We start from the raw sequence: 20,940 nt of genomic DNA, 5'->3' as shown, positions 1-20,940 counted from the left end.
TCGCCGCCATTCCCACAAGCTCCAAAGTGCGATAAGCCCTATACGAGTGTACAACGTGCAAAACGGCTCAAAAGACGCCCATGTCTCCAACCACGTATCATGGCCGCCCCGCGAGTCCGGGTGCTGCCAGCCACTGCTGCCGTCTGTGGTATTAGATTTAGCTGCAGTTGCTGCTGTTGGAGCAGTTGCTATGTGCCGCTGTGAGGTACACTGATGGCATTGGTGCTTCTATGGACCCGTTAGGCCCCCGAACACAGAGGGAACCGGGGAACTCAGGGCTTCCTCTCAGACTCCGTATGGTTGCCGTTAAATCTGTTGCGCAACAAAGCTCTGTACTCACCCGAATACACCGCGCACCCTGGCAGTAAGGCGCAGCAAGTATGGAAGAGTGCCGAATGAGGAGCTGCGGGAGGGCCCCTCCCCCTCACTGGGTTCCTGGCCTCCGCAGGAGCAGGGGCCCCCCTCAGTATGCCCTCTCCTTGAATCCACTTCCCGTCTGCCGCCAGCAACTAAGAACTAACTTTAGAGAGAATCGAATGCGTAGATGTGTAGCACCACTGTATTTTTTCTGGACCAATTCGACAGTGCTTAGCCGGATTAGAGAGCGAGGAAAGCATTCGAGACCCCCTCGAAAAGTCACTCGTGCTCAACCCTCCGAGAGCCCACCGGAAACATTCCGGCAAAAACATGAACCTTAAACTCCAATTCCAAAAATAGGTAGTTTTATTGTTCATCCACCCCGTCTGAGTCATTTCAGCGCATTTTAGAGCCCCTCGGCCCCAGGCATGTACGTAGCTAGCAAACAGGACAGTGGTGTTTGAGTTCCTTGTGCAAGGTCTGAATGCCTCCCTACGCTTTAGCAAACGTAAAACGTGCCTCTAATGGCAGCGAGAAACTCACATCTGGCCGTATGTGACAATGCCTATGATTTCAATGGGCGCAAAAATGTCGGGGGCCTGGGATCACCAAGGCTAAATATACTGCAAAGGCTCCCAGGGGCCGCCCCACAAGCAAACCGCAAAAGAGAGACAGGGCCCTTAAGCCGGCCGCAACGGTCCTGAAGAAGGAACAAATTTAATCGGTCGGACCGCTCGTTGCAGAAGGCTTACCTAGCACCAGTGGCTTCCCTTACACATCCGCGTTTCCTCTCTTGTATACGGCTTCAGGGATTTTAGCAAGCCGTTTTGCAGTCTTTCTTCCTGGAATGTTGGTGTGCCTCTGGGAAGGCCCAAGCTCTCCCTGCTGCCCCATCGAAGGGGCGACACTCGCCTCCCCCGAAGGTCTGCTCAGTGTTGGTCCATTTGTAGCCTGCTAGACTCTCTTCGAAAAGCCTTCATGAACTTCTCAGTTGCTGCTGCTCACTAAAGAAAAGGCACGTCTCCATAATCTTTGAGTCCGCAAAGCCCTTGTGGCAAGGCCTCCCGATGGGGGGATGGGGGAGGGAGGGCTGCTTTTTCCAAGCCAGAGGAAGAGGACAACTTGCCTGACCCATCTGATTTTCCAGCAGCTTTTAGGTAGCTACCTGCACCCTTGGGTCATGTCTCCCCTTTCTATAAGGCGATTCCCATCAAGGCTAGCCAGAGCCAGAGTATAACGCCGGGTTTCCTCCAAAGCACACTCCCCTCACCCGCAAACCTCTGGGCCTCCGAATGACTCGAAGACGCCTCAAGGGCCTAAAAAACCCCCTGTTGTGTTCACGGGCCACCCCAAATATTTGAAAGAAAGCAACCAGAAAAGAAGCAAGGCCTTCCAAAGCGCCACATGCTTCTTCAGAAGAAGCCAGCGAAAAAGGGCTCTACTCTAGCCCGAGAGGGCATAGGTGAGCCCTTAAGTCTCCCCATGGGGAGAGGCTAGATGCATCTTGAAGATCTGCTCATTTATGGATGCCTTAATTACCTGGAGGGCATTATAGAGCACTCCAGCCTCGCTCGTCAGCCTCCCGAAGCCATTTGAGGGGCCCCTTTTTGAGGCTATAGAAGGACTTTATCAATGTACAGGAGATGCTCCCAGCAGACGACGCTAGTATGCATTCCAAAACGAAGGGCAGAGAGCCCCTCAAATCCGCAAGGCTTGGGGTCCTCTGTTACCTCTGAACGCCACGGCAACGAACCAACATCCAAACGCAGGCAAAACAAGCCAAAAGCGCCCACAGGTAAACCAGCAGGACCTTTGTCTACCCTGTTGGAGGCCACCTTCCTTAACGCCAACGACATACAGGTTAGCCTTGATTGCCTTTTGGAAAGCCGGCGGGACTGTCACGAAGATTTTCCGGGAGTTCAACTACTTGCCAAGGCCTGCCATTGGGAAAGCTCAGCTGCAAACCCTAACAGCCCCCAAGGCAACGGGAGCCTTTGTCAGTCCCGCGTGCGGTTCCACTGCTTCTTCGGTATACCCCTGCGGATATGGGTTCCCCGGGGAGAGACATGTGTAATGGGAGCTTGGAGGTTCTCCCGCTTTCACAAGAAGCTCCGCGAGTCAGCATCAAGGCCTGGAAGAGTTCATGAAAGGCATTTTGCCATCCCTCAGCAGCCCCAGAAAACTTCCGCTCCTATGTTCAGTCACCCACAAGGGCATAGAAAAGCCTCACAGTGCTCAAAGAGCTTCGTCCCATAGCCGCGGGAGCTGTCAGAGAACTAAGCCCGTTTTTTAAGCTTAGGGCACTGCTTACGGCAGGTTCTGTTCCTACGGTATCATCCAGGGTCGTCCACCGCCTTATGCGATCTCCAAGATTAGCCACCTGAAGTGCTACTGGCAGCACTTCAGCCACCAACATGCGCTAAAAGGAATAAGAACCCATCCACAAGCTTCAACAACCCAAGGTCTCCTCTACCCCAGCGTCCAAAAGGACCGAGCTCGCGTGTAGCGCCGCAGGTTCCAGGGCCTCTCTCACATAACCCCCTGGCACGACCATGCCCTCCAACGGCGGACAGTACAAAGAGTGACTCACAGAACCCCTGTAGGGCGCGCCGCAGTTCCTTCGACTTTGCCGGATGGCCCCTAGTGCATAGTTGCTCCACGTCCATGCGCAGTAGGACTTCTTGCGAGGTGACGAGTCCTCAACGAGGGCTGCCATGAGGTCCTTTTGCTGATATCTTTTTTACCGAAAAGACTGCAACCAGAGCTGGTCAACAACCGCAGTGTTCACAATAGAAGAGAGAGGCCCCTGGTGCACTTTTTGAGAGCCACCCCCTCAGGAAGCTCGAGGGCTTTCTCCAGTGATGCTCGTGAAGGCGGCGCCCGCACCACCACAAGGCCCTTTAAAGTCGCCAATATTGCAGCCCATTTGGGAGACCCCAGGCCCCCTTTACCTCTGTCAACTAAGCATTGGGAGCAGGGTGCAAATCAGTTTCTACCGGTTTCCTTATTCAGCGTTGTGTTTGGCTTTGACCACCGATTGGCTCGCGAAGAGACTCCTTACGGGGGTGTCGAGGCCTCCTTCGTCTCCCCTGCAAAGGGCTTCTTGTGCTGGGCATCCTCAGCGAGAGCGCTCTATGCAGGGATCTCTGAAAAGCTTACCAAGGAGTTTTAGGAACTGTGTTCTGGGGCGTCGCTGAACAGTTTTGCGAGGAATCTTATCAGAAAGCGGTAGCTCGAATTTGGGGAGGTATATCTGTCTGGAAGGCTCCAGACCCTCCCAGGGCCTTGGCCGGCCTTGTCCTAGTGGACGGCGCAGCTGATAGTGTAGTGTCTCTCCAACAAGGGTCCTGCCCCTTGACAAAGCGTTACACTTAGACGAAGGAGCCCTCAGGTGAGGCGCAGAGAACTCTAGGCCCAACGCTGTAAGCTTGAATCGGCTGGTTCTTTTAGGGTTTTGCTTTTATGAAAAAAAATTGAGGTTGAAGGGTACTCTTTTCGCGTGCCTTGTCGTTTGGATTCCATTTAATTCTGGTATTGAGCGCCCTCAGGGAGTATGAGAGGTTTTTAATTCGCTCGGCAGTCAATTAGTGCATACGGCAAGACAACAACCGGCTCCTGAGGGTGGCGCCTTTACCGTCTCGCCCCTGAGAGCTCCCCTAGTCCCCCCACGCCACCGCTGGCCACGCCTGCTCAGGGCCCCTTTAGTTTTGCAAGAGGCCTCCAATTAGGCTATAGTTTCCTTGCTGCATTGAACGAAGCAGCATGAAGGGCAAGGGCGGCTAGAGAGAAGAGAGACTGGGTCGCCTCGACTTTTTGAGGCCATGCAGTCGTTAAGGCGCCTAAATTTTTCCCCATGACGAGCCTTGTCCACGAACTGCCTCTCAGCGTCGGTGATAGTAGCGCCTTCAGGATGGCTGTCAGGCGCATCTCATTAGATCCGCCTGAAGACTGCAATGAAGGCCAGGCGCCCCTCCCTCTTTGCCTGCGCGTTGTATGCGAACCATGGAGCAGAAAAAGGCAGAAGCAGACCGGTTGCCCTAAACCCGTAGAAGAGGGCGACCTGATTCGAGGCGCATCCAAACTGTGGTTCAAGACATGCGGCGAGCTTCCCCGCAGGTAGGCACACGGCATCACAAGTGACTCCGAAGGGGCTAAAGGCGCTGTAATCGTGAGCGTAAGTAAGCACACACTGCTAGAAACGCAGACGGAGGGCGAAGAGGCCCTTCTAAGCTAAGAGCGACTTGCCTTCATGCCTTCCTCCGTGTGGTTCTGGATAGCCACAAGACAAGGGTCCCCCGAAAGTGCTTCCAGGGACTGCTCAGCGAACAACGGGTGGTGCCGCAACGCGTGGACCATCCAGTGGTGTACGGCCTCTACGTCCGTAACTGAAACCATTTAGAAACAGCTCGCATGCGCATCAAGATAGACACAAGAGGAAGCGCAACAGGGGTGGTAGCAGCAGCCACACAAGCCGCGTAGGGGCGGCACCGGTGGCTTTTGTCATTGCAACCAGCTGGAGCAAAGGCAGGAGAAGCAGCTCTACAAGCAGGTACAACGGAGGCCCCTCGTTTGTCTCTTCATAGCTAAACAAAAGCCGGAACCTAAGTTTTTTCTCACTGGTATAGAGGAGTCCCCCCGGTTTCATGATGTACCCATAGAGCGTAAGCAGAGGGGTGCTGCAGCAGCAACACACTTGCAGGAGTCGCTGTGTAGCGCCACGCATTTTCAGATTAATACACCTCTCCGTAAAATGCCTCTGCTAAGGATCTTTAGGGCACCATGTTTTACTTGATGATCCTCCGCCTCCAGTTGGTCCTCTTGAAGTGGGGGTCAGGGAAGCAAAAGAACATCTTCGATATCTGAGAATCCACCACCTCCGCTTACTCGCCTATTAGTGCGTGAATTCAGTACTAATGGTTCCGCCGATGGTGGCGCAGCTTGATGCGGTACTTCAGCCGGCGTGGAAGCAGCGGCAAAGCCGCCGCATAAGCCGAAAGCGGCAGCCAGAGTCAAACTACGCGTGTCCACGGAGTGAGAGCAGCAGCAGCAAGAACGAACCGCACCGGCACCCACCTGCCCCTTCCTAAAATAATTGAGAAGGAACTTTGTTGCGTTTGTTCTGATGACAGAGACGTTCTGGTACTGCAACAGCATACGCGCGAGCAGGCGGGTGTCCAAACACTTCAGTGGTATTTTGCACTGTTGAGCCTTGGTGCTTTCGCTGCGGCAGCTGCTACATGGAAAACAGCGAGAATCACCAGCACGCGTTGAAAAGCGCAGCTGCCGTTGCTTCAGCAGCCGCCACAAATCCTCACCAATCCTTCCTCCTTGTGTTCTTCCCTCAAGGCCTGAATCCTCTCGCCAACAAAATTCGTAACCTGAGCAGCAGGCAAGTGTCGCGCTCGTGAGCCTGCATGAGCAGTAGAAGCACTAACTATGACACCCTTAGGAGCGGCTGCCGCACACCCCTCTCGTGGACAGAGGCGCCAGCATTCTGACCTTTTCTCTGATCTCTAGGCCCATAATGAGGGACTGGGGGAACTGGGGAGCCAAAGAGACTGCAGAAGCATAATATGCAACGCACGAATTGCCACAGCTAAATGGGGGATATTGTAGCAGCCCATGCAGCCGCAATAGGGCCCGCTGAGCAATGGCAGCAGGAGCAGGAGCAGGAGCAGCAGGATCAGGACTAGCAAGAGCAGCAGCAGGATTAGCAGTAGCAGAAACAATACAATGAAGGGCTTCAGAGGCAGGAGCCACATTAAGGGAGAGCAGCGATTGCAAGACGTGCATGCACCAGCAGACAAATCAAACGCCGCTGCAGCTCACTCAAGAGGCCCCCAAAGCCGCAGCCAACGTCGAGAAAGTCTGGAGATCTCCCACTTTCGCCATTTCTTTCTGCCGCTGCAAAGCAGCCAGCGCACCAGCAAACATCCGAGTAATATGCAGAATCAGTCTCGGCAGCACGTGTGATAAACCGTGCGGGGTTGGAAGAGGGCAGCGCGACGAAAAAGCAGCAGATGTGATGCTGGCTGCAGAGGCAGCAGCACACACGTGGCCAAGCGTACCAACAGGAGCTTCGTACTTGATTGGGTAGTCTGTAGCTGCACGAACGAGAAACGCATACCGTAGAGCCGTGCTAGTTGATTAAGACCCCTCGGCAGAAGCCTCTGGTTGTGGATATGCGGCAGCAGCAGTGGCAGCGACGCTGCACCCTGTTTTTGTACAGCAGATCCTTAAAGTGCATTCCCCCTGGCCTAAGACTCGCCCACACACGCCATCTGGTCGGGTGTTTTTCGTACTGTTGAGGCAGAGGCGAGGCGGAGAGGCCACTCCGAGGGGCCCTGGAAAATGCATGCTCCAATCCACAAATTCTGGAGACGGTGGATAGGCCAGGAAGGAGTCTGCCAAGGGGTTGCAGTGCTGCAGCAGCGTCCAGACAGCAGCCCACCCATACGGCAGTGTTTGGGCTGCAGTGGCTATGCACAAAACTCACGAGAGGCCTTTTTTCTACCGTCTGCTGTGCCGCAACTGCCTCCCCAACCCGCCGATACACCGTATACTGAGACGCCTTCAGCTTCTACCCCTGGGGTTGGGAACGGCGGCTCCCCCGCCCTTCCTGACCCCCGCGCCTAAAGCAGCCTTCTGCTGTACGTACAGCCCTCTGTCGGTAGTCCGCCTTCTTAGGCTTCTTGTGCGCCAAAGTTTCCGCCGTGGAGGCCCCCCCCATTCTTAAGGGCCTCTTTTTGCGTCGTGACCACCACTCCCCAGCGCCGCAGCCAGGTGCGTGTTTCGAGAATATCTTCTCGCTTCGAGTCTCAGGGCTTCAATTTCAAATCGAGTGTGCGAGCGACGGCACGGCCACGCAGAACCGATAACGGTTCAATCGATCCGGCACGCAAGCCACGACAGATCTCGCATTGAAAATTGTGCTCGATCGGAGGCTCAGGTTGGCCTATTCAAAGGGCCTGTGTATTAAGGATCAAGGTTTTGGAAGAGAGTGAGCGTTTAATGCCAAAGAGGGCACTTGCCCGACACCCCCCCATTGGGGATGCCAGGGGCGGGAAAGGGCCCCCCGGCCTTCTGGCCGCATGCGCCTTCTCGAGAAATTCGTTAAACAAAAAGCCTTCCCTCTAACAGTTCAGAACGTCTTGGGATGTGCCTTTTGTCGGCTGTAGCGCACGCGCTCAATGTTTGAGGGTCCGACGGCAGGAGGATCGTGCTGGGCCTTACGCAGGAAGCCAACTCCATTTGCTTAGCGAAGCCAGCACCTCGCGCGACAGCAGCAACATTCCGTTTAGACGTTTGGCACGCTTGGCTGCCCTTCTTGCAGCAATAACAACCGAAACACAACTGCCACAATCGAAACAAGGACACGGCAACCTGAGGATGGTGACCTTCGTTTGCTCGTGTTGCCAAGCCTCCCTAAAGAAGAAGGCAGCCGAATGTCACGGCTGCTTTGGCGCCACTTTCAGCTGCGTGGACTGCATGCAGCAATTCTCCCATCAAAGCATCAAACATCACACGCAGTGCCTCACAGGTGGGGCCCTTCTATGGCGCAACTTCCAAACTTTCGGGTGTCGCATTGTGGATGCGGGATATCGGAGTGCAGGTTTTTGCCGTGTCGGTCTGTTTGCGGGTGCAGAGGAGCAGAAGTTCCATGGCAAATTCGCGGCGGGCTCCAAGAAACAGCAGCAGAAGCAGCAGCAGCAGAAACAGCAGCAGCAGCAGCAGCAGAAGCAGCAGCAGCAGCAACAACAGCAACAGCAACAAGGCGCTGGATGCAAGCGGAAGGTGCACGCAGACCCCGAGAAAGAGGGCCAGCAGCAACAGCAGACGCAAGCGAAAAGACGCAATGGAGGCCTTCCCCCCTCAGAGTGGTGCTGGCTTGCAGCCGTCAAGTCGCTGCTGAAGGAGCAACCGGAGAAGCGCATGCATTGGAAGCAGCTTGCAAGAGAGGTAAGGACTTTGGAGTAGAGAGAGGCGTTTCGGTAGATTAAGGCGGGGCTCTTCATTACGTGTGTCCTCATCGACAAGGAAGCCTGGTGAACGATTTATATGCTGGGAGTGCTGCTGCGGCTGCTGCTGCAGGTTGTGCAGCAGTATAAGAGGACAGTTGGAGCAGAGGGGGTCTGTGAGAAGGCTCTAAGGCAGCAGTGTCTCGCAGCGGTAAGTTGCAGGAGGGAATCTATAATGGAGCCTCAGGGTGTCACATCTTCACAGTGGGTCTTGAGCTTTTCCAGAAAAGCGGAAAAAAGCGATTCGCTGTGAATAAGACTCCGGGTGCTGCTGCCAATTAAGTATTGGGGCAGTGGGTGCGTGCATGCTCAGGTTCCGCTGGCCTACACGAGCACTACTTCCCCCTATATTGCGCTGTCTTAGAGGGGCGAGCAAGTGAGAAGCGAGGTGTCATGACGCTCTGTCTTGATGCAGGCCTGCTCTGCGCGAGGGGAGCAGCCTGTGTCTTGAAGTGCCACCCGCGAGGCCTTAGGCCAAGGAGACCCTCAAGGGCCTTGCCGCTGAGTGTGGCCGCTCTTCGTGCACTGTAGGAGCAGCAGCCAGCACAGTGAGGGTTTCAGATAGGAGACTGAGGAGTTAAAGACTCCGTTGAATCTCTGCGGCTGCGCAATGGTATTTCGTTTGCTGCTACAGCGCTTATTTGGCACTTCTCCTGCCGCTCTGTCCCTTGATAGTGTTGCTGCGGCTGGCCGGGCTAATAGTTGCAATGGCTTGACATCCGTAGGGGCCTCCGGGGACGTCGAGGCATGCATAAAAACCCTAGGAGCGACGCGCCAAGGCTTGGAGTCATATGCCGTCTTCTGGCCCCCTCAGCTGGAGTCGTGCTGAACCGCGCTTCATTGAGCCTGCACTGATTCCCTATTTCAGCACCTTGAATGACAGAAGACGCGCTTAGAATCGTCCTGCTATGACAGCTTTTTTCACGCTAGGTTATACGTACTTGGGGTCAAGGACATAATGTCTTGGGGTTCAGGCTGTACACTCCCAGGCAGTAGGATGCACGGCGTGTGGGTTAAGAGCTTTGTAGTCTAAAGTATAAGGCGCTAGGCTCCAAGGTCTGGGCCAAGGGTCTAGACTTAGGCTTTACACTTATCAGCGTTGGGATTCAGGGTGAACAACTGTAACACTGTACGCTTCTCTTTAGTTGGGTTAAACTACGCACTCTCAGACTTGAGGTTTCGTGGTCTTGGATGTAAGGATCCACATTTTCAGGCTCTAGGCTTTGCGGACTTGGCGTTGCGGGTTCACACTCAGGCGCTAGGCTTCACGTTCCCCGAATTAAGGATTTATTCTTTCATGCTTCAGGCCTTCGCATATTTACCCACCTCGCGAAGCAGCACACTTCCATATGTCACTCAGCATTTGTATGTCACAGCTCGCATTCAAGCAAAATCGATGCCATAAACTACTTCGATTTCTGAGTCAGTCGCTTGCTTCAAGGGGGCGCTTAGCGAAGGGTCCGTCTTTATTATAGGTGCTTTGTTTGAAATTAACTAGACTTCAATAGCACAGAATACAGGAAAATAGTCAAGTGTCAGCATCACCTCTGCAGGAACACAGTACATAATTGTTCTCTCTGCACTAGCTCAATTTCCTCCAAACCACCACGTCTGCACTACCCCGCTTTCAAAAAAGAGGATGCAATGCCCTTTTTACGTCTCCACACGAGGGTTCCTAACTGCCCAGCTGTGGCAACAAAAAAAAGCATTATGAGAAGCTTTCTTCTAGGGTATCACTGTCTCAATGTACCAACCCTACAAGCTTCCAGCCAGAAGTGGGAAGGGGGGCTGAGCTCTCTATGGGACAAATGCGCTGTAGCCGGTTAGAGTACAGGTAGAGCTGCACCGAAAAGCCTCACAGAAAGGCACTCAACTCCAAACTCGATCAAAACCTGTCTAAAACGTGATGAGCGTTTTTCAAGAGAACGTTTGCTTCCCCTGCCCACACCCGTCAGAATCCTCGACGTATGTTTAGGAAACTAAGCTTGTACACGGGCTACAAGCAACGAAGGACTAGTACAAAAATCATTATTTCGGTAATGTGCTTGCCCTTCTCGCTTATTGCAAAGGCCTGTTAGCTTGACACAAGAAGCTGCCGTAATGTGTGCGTGTGCGCGAGATGCAACATGCAGCCAACTGTACACGCTCGAAGTGCTTCGAAAGTCCAGCGAAGCGGGCTTTCGATAATTCTTTCTTCTCATGTCAGGAAGTGCCGGGCACACGCAGGGGAAGCAGGAGGTCTATTTTAAGGTCACATCGACGTTTCTACAAAGCTTGCACTGAGTCTCGGCTTGTGCCCGCACGGAGGCTTCCAATGGAACCCCACGCGCTCACATCCTCAATCTGTGCCGGGGCATGCTACAGCCAGGAACCTTCCACCATATTGGATATACTTAAGCAAGAGTTAGGCAAGGGTGGACTGGTTGATTTGGCTGTCGGGATGCTCTGTGCTGCAAAGTAGGGTTAGGGAGCTCCATAGTCATTAAAATGAACTTCGTACACGCTAAGGGGTAAATTGCTTTGGGCAGCTAGGTGCGTGAGCACTTGAAATCTGCAAGGGTGGAGCAGCGTGCACTCCAGCTGTCTTCTCATCACCGTCGCCGGAGGCTTTGGGGTGAGCGTCGTGGATGGGGTCAGCTATGCTCCAACGACACCCTCCAAAGAACAAGAGCACTTGCAAGAAATTTGCATCGTGCGAAATCTCCCTTAAGGACCCTAAGAGGACTTTCTTACAAACGGTAACTCAGCGCACTGACCCATATATCATAAGCACTTACAGTAGGTACCCAGGTTTGTTAGGCGGCATACAAAGTTTAGTTAGGCACTGACTGCAGTAAGGTCCGGCTGTTCTCATAGTCTTGTGTTTTGCGACTCATGTGGAAGTATACTTCCACACGTTGCTTGGCCTGATCTCCCCTTTGTTCCTCGTGCATTTCTTACTTAGTCTGGGTAGCAGCCATGCAGTGAAAATAGCGTGCCTCAGACCAATAGAAGCTAAAGAAAGTCGAATGCAAACAGCCTGCCGGCATGAACCTGCCCCACACTTTTGTAGCGCTATTGGCACATGCTGACAGCTTCGGGTTGACGCTTGGATAGCGTCAAGGCATGCTGCCGCCAAGCCAGGATTCTGTATGGGAAACATTGCCTTGGTCCGTACAAGGTACGGTAGTTTGTGAGATGGCTGCCTTCCAGTTCGTCAGGCACCAGTGTCGAGCGCATAAAAAAAGCTTCCAATCCTCTTTGCGGCCAAAATCCCTGTCCTGTGAAGGAATAATAGTATAGGAGAGATCCAGGAAGGCAGTACTGCATGGGAGAAAGATTGATGAAGCAGTTCCCAATTCTTACTTTCTCACTGCATTCGCTAAGGCCTTCGAGCGGGGTCTCGTATAATACTTCCAGCCTCGCACTCAACCAGCCACTGCTATTGCAGTCAAGGCACCTCTGAATTCCTGCGCGTCTCTCCTCGTTTTGCGCGCCACCAGGGGTCCCCATCAGAAGAAAACTATAGCTTTCAAACGAGTACAACTACCGGAAAGTTAATGTCACCTCAGAAGAACTCCTTCGCCCTTTTACATGGTTCTGGCATGAGAGGATAGAGAGACAGCTGGAGCGTGTGATGGCTCGCGCACTCAGAACTCCGGGCGCATTCAAGGTGCAGCCAGCTACATATTTAGTGAATCTGTGTGTTTATGAGCCAATGTGCATAGTACCTAACTGCCGGGCCAAGCCAGATAATCATTCTGGTTGATTCGTATAGATATAACTGGAGCAGCGCCCCCATGTAGTAAGGCCCGCTAAAGTTGCAGATGGGCAAAGCAAGTTGGTAAGGAAGTGCTGAGAACTGCCCACCCATGGAGGCATTCTGTGGACATGTAGGGCTTCTTTGCGTTGCAGCTGCGACGGGCTTAAGACAACAAATACACTTTCTTTGCAGACACGTACACGTTGTGAGTGCGCGATGCAGCGCTGTGGCATATATTGGACCTGTAAAGAGTCGGTGTATGTTGGGCTGACCGCCCAACGGTCACAAGAATATTCCCTAGTTGCCATGCGAAACAGTGGCATAAAGTTGATAAACATAATATTGCTTATCTGCTTCCCTGCACTTCACTATTATTCCACTGCAAAGAAGAAGTATGAGGATCTCAAGCAGCCGATGTACGTGTCCATGGAATAGAAAAATGGCTGTAATCCAGCATGAATTTGGGGAAACGACTACCCACACGTAAGTCTCCGTCATTTTTGCCACGAGTCCAAGTAGCAGCTAGACGCAAGGGCTGCAAGCTGGCTTCCTAGTCTTAATGATCCCAACAACTGCCACCGAACAGGGCCCAAGGACTCAAAAAATACTGGTCATTAGCACTTGCTCCTTCATCATACAGATATGAAGCATAGTGGGCTTGATAGCAAAAATCTGACCCATGTAACCACACTAAATTATTGTCAAGTGCGAACAGAATCTACCTATCATAACGAAGAAGCAAATCCGCTCTACCGCTGCGATTGAATTTTTGATTAGCGGTTTTTGCACGCACGTTAGCCATGCAGTTCCGCATTATAGCTTGTATTAGCTCTTCATCCGCCGCTGAAGCCAATATGCCCTGATTAGCCGCTTTAACTCCAAAGTATGCAGCCGCTGCACTGTGATTGTGGCGGGTTATGATACGCTCCAGCACTTTTTCTTGCATTCTTAATTGAATTTCGAATTAGTTGAAGAATGGGCCATATGGCCTAGCTATTAGAATACACCTTGCTGTAGAGTAAAATTACCTTGATACTTTAGAAGCATAGATATTGTCGTTTGTGCGCTCAAGGCCGATACGTGGAAGCGGTGTAAATGAATACTTCGAGTTCTTCGAGGGTGTGGCAATACCCATGCAGCTTAGCTTTTTCTTTCCTCTACCCACTCCTACCATACTGGGACCCTTATGGACACGGCCGGTGGAGGGGAAAAAGAGCTCTACCGAAGGAACACATGGTAACATTCTGTTATGTTTTGTTGTTCGATTTGGGGATTTAAAAGTGCCTGCCTAGGGCGCACACTCAAAAGTTTCTCTGCTCGTGTCACTTCTTTGGTTTGTGCTCTGCTAAGGTAAAGGGTCTGCAACAAGCGTCCAAGTGTTTGTGTTTGCTTTCAGAATCCTATGATGTGTGGGATGTGCATTCATACACTTCGCTCTTCCTCTACTGCGACGCCACCGCCTGCTCACCGATTTTCAAAGTCCCTTCCACCTTGCCTAAGAGAGCTAACACTGCATTGCAATGTTCCGAGCACTGCTGCTGAACAACGGATACACGCTGTACACACACAAAGTAGCAGTAGTGTGTGCATCCAAAGGGCATTTCTGTTGAATCCGTCAAGATGCCGAGCCGCCTGTTGACTGTTCAGCTCTTTAAGCTATCAAAGATTTGGCTAGGATGCGAATAATGATGGAAGGGTAATAACATTCACCCTAAAGTGTTGACATCTGGCAGTTCATCTCGGGCACCCTGGATGCAGTCCCAGGGATACTGCGCCGTCAATCTATATGCAGCAATATTACCGCAGCTTCCCTTGCACCGGGTATGCCTGCCAATTTTCATTTGGTCTCTATGCACAGGAAGAAATACGATGCGCTTCCTCCCTCTGCTGCGTATCGAAACAGGGTGGCTGGTGGGATGGCATGTGTAGCGCATTCTGACACCTCCATGTCCCCTTTTGATTGATTTACCTTCATCCCAGGAGAATCGTTTCAGCTTAATTTCATAAAAAGACAGCCGACGTATCTGCGTCTCGGCGAATCTCGCTCACAGACACACCCCACAGTGTGGTCCGCTGTCAGGGCGTCAACCCCTCCGAAACACCACCCGACCCTCGTGTACATGCAGGCGTTTGGTCGAGGTCTGCAGCCGCATCCCTTCCGCCTCTTGCCTAATTAAGTGAAATCTGCGAAGGAAGGCAGCTGAAACAGCTTCGGAGGAGCAAAGGAAGTGCCTGTTGCCCCCTGCAGCCGAGGGAGACCTATACCGCGAAAGCGGCGGGAAGGTTCCCTAGAACTAACGAGATAGCTTCGCTTCGCCGGCCTGTGCAGTGTGGCATGCAGAGCGCCTAGCAAGGCAGTGGCGACCACCGCTTATGCTAGGAGAGCATCCGTGTTCAGCCCCTCCGATCCACGACTGCAAACGTCGAATTTCTGCACATACACACAGACACAGACACAGGCACACACATCCATCCAGCAGCCGCACGAGCGATGGTACCACCATGCTAGCAAGGGCACTACAGTGAGCTGGCATCCGCGAATCTCCCAGCTCAGTGTGACGTTTCTGCAGCCTGCCAGGCTGGAGCAACCTCCCCTCTACCATCAGCGCCTTGCTCGTCTCTCCGCCTCCTGAGGATTCTCACGAAAATGCCCCGCGTTTTCCTCCCCCAAGTCTTGTGGCACTGCAAGAATAACCGCCTCGCGGATCGCGTGTACTCGGTGGATGTACAGCCTGTGGCAAGGCGGCCTGCTAAAGCCGACAGCGCCGATGCCTTCAGACGCGATCTCCAAGAAGAAGAGACGCAGGAGTGCTATCGCATCGCCACTGCAGGAGCAGATGAGTTCATTCATGTAGGCCTTCGCGGCGTGCTTCCTGGGTTCTTCCATCCTGTGACGCTCCGACGCAGTCTTGCAGTGGCAGGGGTAGAAGGGTAGCAGTGAGCATGCACCCACCTCCCTACCTACCCACCACGGCCTGTTGCCGCTCGAAAGACTGCATACAGCGCAGGAAGGGGGTTCCAAGGAAAGATCTCCAACCCCACGCGTGTGCGTCTGCGCGCGTGGCTGTGTTCGTGGCGTGCTGCAGCTGTGGAACGTCGACTTCTCAACAGGATCCTTGGCAGTGACGTGCCTCTCGCGGCTTGTAGGCCACGAACAAGAGGTGAACTGCGTTCGATGGAATCCTGAGGGAACCATTCTTGCATCTGGAGGAAGTGGTGCGTTAGTGCGACATGCTTTTCGGCTGCCCTCCCAGATCCAAGAGGAAATGGAGGGAGGGACTTAGGGGGCACGCCTCGTATATCTATATATATATATATATATATATATATCTATATATATCTATATCTGTATAGCTATATAGCCGGCAGCGAACGCACTTTCCACCACAAGTGCAAGAGAACGCCGCGCGGGAGTTAGAGAAGGGAAGGGCTGTCTCCTGGTGTCTGTTTCATCTCGCTTTCCCTGTCGCGGGGATGCCTCGTGTTCAGTTACGCGCTCGTTCATGGTGATAGCCACGCCGCGAACCCATAGATCTTTCCCCCGCGCGTTGCAACCGAAGGCGGAAGGACAGGGGCGAGACGTGGGGAGCAGCCTGTGACACGCGAGGATTTCCTGCATGTGTGCATGTGCATGTATGTGCGCATATGTATGTGTATGTATGTGGATGTGTATGTATGTATGTGTATGTGCATGTGTGTATGTGTATGTATGTGTATGTGCATGTGTGTATGTGTATGTATGTGGATGTGTATGCATGTGTATGCGTATGTATGTGGGTGTGTATGTATGTGTATGTGTATGTATGTGTGCATGTGTATGTATGTGGATGTGTATGTATGCGTATGTGTATGTATGTGAATGTGTATGTATGTGTATGTGTATGTATGTGGATGTGTATGTATGTGTGCATGTGTATGTATGTGGATGTGTATGTATGTGTGCATGTGTATGTATGTGGATGTGGATGTATGTGGATGTATGCATATGTGCATGTGTGTATGTATGTATGTATGTGTGTATATGTGTGTGTGTGTGTATGTGCATGCATGCAATGCAGATAACGCTGTCTGTCTGTGGGTCAAAAGCCACAAGCCAGACTCGGTGCCTCTTGGCGTCGATGCGTCAGTGCTGCAGTACCATGAATGGTGGTCACGCACGTCCTCCTTGAGGTGTGTTGTCTCTTGAAATTGAGCCTGCTACTGTCCTCCTTCGCCGAGCTGGGAGGGAGACTGGCTGCTGCTGCTGCTCTTCCCGCCGCAGAACCGCTTGTTGATGCTGCTCTCCAAATGTTTATTTTTGACACTTGTCGAGAGGCAAATAAATGGCGGGTGGGGCGAGAATCCCTCTTGCAGCCGAATGAGGTCCAGTTCCTTGAAAAAACCTCCTGTGTAGCTGTCTCCGAGATGGTCGCCGCTGCAATACTGCGGCGACTCTCGCGTCAAAAAGGCCTCTCACACACTTGCTCTACATTTGAAAAAGATTTTTCTTGAAAGCAGCCTTGTGGAAATTGCCGTTCGCGCAGGCTGTCACGCTGTGCCCTCCTGCCTGCTGCGGGGAGACGGAGGGTGTAGCCTCTTAGGCGTCGCGTTGAGGCGCTATCTGTGCAGTTTTTGCAGCGCGAGGGTTTGGGCTGCATGTGTGCTCTGGCGAGGCCTCTTAGATCCTGTCTCTTCGCTCGCTCACCCTCTGTACGTACAGTGCGCTGCCTGTGGCGCTCTGCATTTTGCAGGAGGAGCGATGCAGTCAACACCCTCTCTTGGTCCCCTTCGGGAAACCAGCTCGCCATCGGCTGCGAGGATGGACGCGTCATTGTGTGCGACGTTACTGGAGGTAACATCGCGCTGTTGGCTAATTCTTTGCGATTTAGGGAGCCTTTTAGAGCTAAACTTAGCCGCTTATCGGCTTCAGGAGGCCTCTGTGTCGCATACTAGTGGCGACTTGGGGGCTGACAGGGAGGCATCAACGCGATATTGCCGGCTTTTCACACTTTGGTCCTTCTTAATCTTCACCTGCGCTCTAGGCCTTTCCCGCAAAACGGTGTGCGTCTGCGTCTTCTCCCTTTTCCCCCTAAAGGCCACCTTCTGAAGCGTGTGCTGTCCACTGCTCTCGCAGGCACCCTCGCTACAAAATCCATTCGTGTGCTGGAAGGGCACTCGCACATCATTCAAGGAATCTCCTTTGACCCTCTGGGGAAATACATTGCCTCGCAGAGTAGCGATCAAACGTAGGTGTCTGCAATTCCAAGGTGCTATGGCCTGCCCACTCCCAAGTGCATGCACACCACAAAGTGTATTATATATAGTTCTTGGGATGCCTTGCTTGGAATGGAGAGCCGCTTGTAGATCCGCAGAGGCCACCTTGTGCGTCTCGGCATTTTCCCCTGCCATTTCTAAAGTCTGTCTCGCCGGCTGGCTGCAATCTAAAGGCCCTAGGAACGCCGCTGACAGCACAATATCCCGTATCACCCTGCATATATTTCTATGTAAATATATGTACATATATGTATATATGCATATATTTCTATGAATATATATATATATATATATATATATCTATATATATATGCATTTATTTCTATGAATGTACATGTATATATATGTATATATGCATATATTTCTATGTATATATATGTATAGATGCATATATTTCTATCTATATATATGTATATATGCATATATTTCTATCTATATATATGTATATATATGTATATATGCATATATTTCTAACTATATATATGTATATATATGTATATGTGCATACATTTCTATCTATATATATGTATATATATGTATATGGGGCCTCCTTGAAGGCACAGAATGCTGCGTGGGCGCCCAAGACCTCAGAGCGGCTTGTTGAAGAGCTCCTTGCCGCAGGATCGACTGTCTGTGACTCTCTTGCTGTGGTGTATGTATGCATGCGTGCATGCACTGCGTTCCTCGACACTTTTGCTGCGGTGTGCATGCATGCACTGCTCTTGCAGAGTGCGCCTTTGGTCCCGTAGAGCTGGACTTGGCACCCAAGGGGTTCCCGTTGCAGCAGCGGCAGCTGCGGCAGGAGGCCCAGCGCAGCAGCCGCAGCCGCTGCAGCCTGCTGCTGCTGCTGCTGCTGCTGCTGCTGCTGCTGCAGAAGTCTCTTCCGGCAGTGCGCCTCTTCCTGCAGCCTCAGCAGCAGCACCAACTGCTGCTGCGCAAGGCCGTCCTCCAGTGTGGCGATGCGAAGCGGCCATCAAGAGCTGGTCAAAGCCTGGATCAGCGCGGGATGTGGACGCGCTTCAAGTGAGAGCTTGTGGTTGCTGGGGGGTGGCGTGGCAAGCGTGTTTATTGAGGGGGATATTTTTCCTTGGCGCATGCATGATGCGCAGTATTATGGAGACTGCACCCAAGGGTTTTCTCCGTGCAGAGCTTTCTCTCTCTCTACACAGCCTCCCTCGCTTTCTGAGCGCAGCAGGCCAAAGGCGGTGTGTTCGCTGTAAGCAGTCGGCAGTTGTTGCTGCATTTGCCTCCACGCGCTTTTCGCTTCGTGCTGTCACAGGAAGATCGAGAAAACGAGCAGCGGAACGGAGGCACCTCAGCGGCTACAGGTGGGGGGCCTGGTCGGGTAGGCGCTCCTTTGCGTCAATTGTTTCTCGCGGAGAATCAGCTGCCCTCCTTCTTTAGACGCCTCGATTGGTCTCCCGACGGATCTCTGCTGGTTGCTCCCGCGGGGATGCAGCAACAGGTGTCGGGGACAGAAGGCGAGCCGAGTCCAAGCTCCACTGTGGATATTGTGGGGGAATGCAGCAGTGGCTCTCCAAGCATCTCCCCTCGTGCCTTCAATGCCTCCCCCCCCACGGGAGCCGCGTCGGCGCAGGACGCTGCTGGCGGCTGCAGCACCAGCAACAACAGCAGCAGCACCAGCAACAACAGCGCCGGGGAGTCCTTCTATGCTGCATACGCCTTCCATCGCCGACTGCTGCAGCACAGCACATCTCCCTTTGTTACGCACCGGTAAGCAGAGCCACGGTATACATATCCACAAACAATGCCTTGCAGCATCTTTCCCTGAGTATAATTTTGTTGGGGAGGGAGCGATCTGCCTTGTTTTGGAAAAATTGGGTTCAAGGTCCCCTTGGATGCTGGTGTGCATGTGTGCCATTATGTGTCTATGTGTGGATGTGTATACATGTATATATGTATGTGTGTGTGGATGTATACATGTATGTATGTATGTATGTATGTGTGTGTGTGTATGGGCATATATGTATATATGTATGTGTGCATGGGCATATGTGTATATACGTATGTGTGTATGGGCATATGTGTATATATATGAATATATATATATATATGTGAATGTGTTTTTCGGGATAATGTGCTGCAGTCTGGAAACAGGACCCGCAATCTGCGTTCGGTTTAATCCGTGTTTTTTTGCCCCTCTTCCGATGCCTGAAGCTTTGGGAAAGAGGTGTCCACCGTCGGCTTTAGGAGAGATTTCAGCTTCCCCATGGGCTCCCTCTAGCGACAAGGCGGCCGCTGCAGAAGCGCTTGCTGAACAGTATACTAAAACACGTTCGTGGCTATTCAGGAGTGAGGATCGGCAGCACATGGTGCCTCTGAGCGGCACGCGGAAGAAACTCGACGGGCAGGAGAATCTCCCTCCGAAGAAATTGCAGAAGGACTCGCCTCAGAAGCAGCCAGATTTCGAGAGTCTGCTGCAGGAAGGCATGAATCTAGACACGGAGCTTGGCGGTTCTGCCGGATTAGACGGAACGTGGGATAGTGGCGCGTCTGAAGACTGCGTCTTCCCAAGATTCGTGTATTCGATTTGTACGCTCGATGGCAGCGTGCTCCTATACGACACACAGTTCCTTTGCAGGCCCTTGGCCGTCTTGCACCGTCTGCATCTCGCGCCAATGACGGACTGCAGCTGGAGCACCGACGGACGGCTTCTTGTGTGCAGCAGCAGCGACGGCTATATAACGTTTGTGCTGTTTACGGCAGCTGAGCTCGGGCAGGTGCTGTCTTTCCCGAAGGCCGTCAGTTCCCCACAAGCTGCCTACCGCCCCTCCGAGCAGTCCATGGCAGGCGCAGTAACCTCCAAGCTAGAAGCAGGTGCTCCTCAGCCTCGGCTGTCTTGCGTGGAAGGCGCCGCCATCAGTTCTTCGGAAGCTGAAGCCCTTCCCAAGCCGCGCTTGCTGGTGCTTGGCAATGCTCGTGCAAAGGTCCTCGGAGGATGTCTGGACACAGCTGTAGCGTCTCCTTGCACGAGTGCTCCTTCACAAGCGACTCCGCAGACGACCCCCGCTGTCGGCTCTCCAGCTGTGACCGTTGTCAGCTCGGCGCCTGGCAGCAGCGAGCCACACCCCCCATCTTGACGAGCAGCCCGTCGATGTTTCATTCAGGACGCTCAATTGCATGCAACAAGGGTCTCAAGCATTCGCCCTCTGTTGCAGCTCGAAATTCATTTTGAGCACCCTATAGCTCCATGGCCGCACGTATGACTGCCGCTAGCTGGTGGACAAGTAGTTCGCCTTAAAGGCAGCATGTAGACAGGCGACAGTGCAAGGAAACACGCGGCCACTGGCTCCTAGTGACCACACATACTCATTGCAAGCCTCTATTATGCGCTCGCCTAGGTGCACAGTACGCGCACTCGAAGCCCTTTAGGGGTGTAACAAGGCTGGGGGAGGACAGCAGCGTTCACGAATGGGGAGCGACTCCAGAAAGTCTTGTGCAGTAGGACAGCCGTTTGAATATAGGGGCTCCCATGCCTAGGCGCAATGTACAAGATTTCCAGCTATTGTGCTGCATTCAATATTGACTGCGGGATATCTCCTTCTAGAT

General features: G+C 52.7%; 2 protein-coding genes across 2 annotated transcripts; one reads left to right on the top strand and one right to left on the bottom strand.

The window, feature by feature from the left end:
* Positions 1-4,086: 4,086 nt before the first annotated feature.
* On the bottom strand, positions 4,087-7,087 carry LOC34621838 (tRNA (guanine-N(7)-)-methyltransferase). The gene is made up of 12 exons (XM_026337704.1): positions 7,016-7,087; positions 6,660-6,780; positions 6,426-6,461; positions 6,187-6,261; positions 5,857-5,915; positions 5,673-5,735; positions 5,431-5,499; positions 5,146-5,216; positions 4,975-5,033; positions 4,599-4,742; positions 4,418-4,497; positions 4,087-4,305 (listed from the first exon to the last, which is right to left on the bottom strand). The coding sequence occupies exons 1-12, from the start codon at positions 7,085-7,087 to the stop codon at positions 4,087-4,089; spliced, it is 1,068 nt and encodes a 355-aa protein (XP_026193489.1).
* A 7,677-nt stretch (positions 7,088-14,764) lies between these two features.
* Positions 14,765-20,471, top strand: LOC34618987. The gene is made up of 8 exons (XM_026337703.1): positions 14,765-14,968; positions 15,204-15,333; positions 16,176-16,287; positions 16,848-16,948; positions 17,231-17,342; positions 18,099-18,393; positions 18,650-19,104; positions 19,478-20,471. The coding sequence occupies exons 1-8, from the start codon at positions 14,765-14,767 to the stop codon at positions 20,469-20,471; spliced, it is 2,403 nt and encodes an 800-aa protein (XP_026193488.1).
* Positions 20,472-20,940: the final 469 nt, after the last annotated feature.

The sequence above is a fragment of the Cyclospora cayetanensis genome, unplaced genomic scaffold (genome assembly GCF_002999335.1).
Source record: "Cyclospora cayetanensis isolate NF1_C8 unplaced genomic scaffold, CcayRef3 CcayRef3_contig_2, whole genome shotgun sequence".
Taxonomy (NCBI): Eukaryota; Apicomplexa; class Conoidasida; order Eucoccidiorida; family Eimeriidae; genus Cyclospora; species Cyclospora cayetanensis.
The sequence above is the reverse complement of the archived record's forward strand: the minus strand, read 5'-3'. Positions and strand labels throughout refer to the sequence as shown.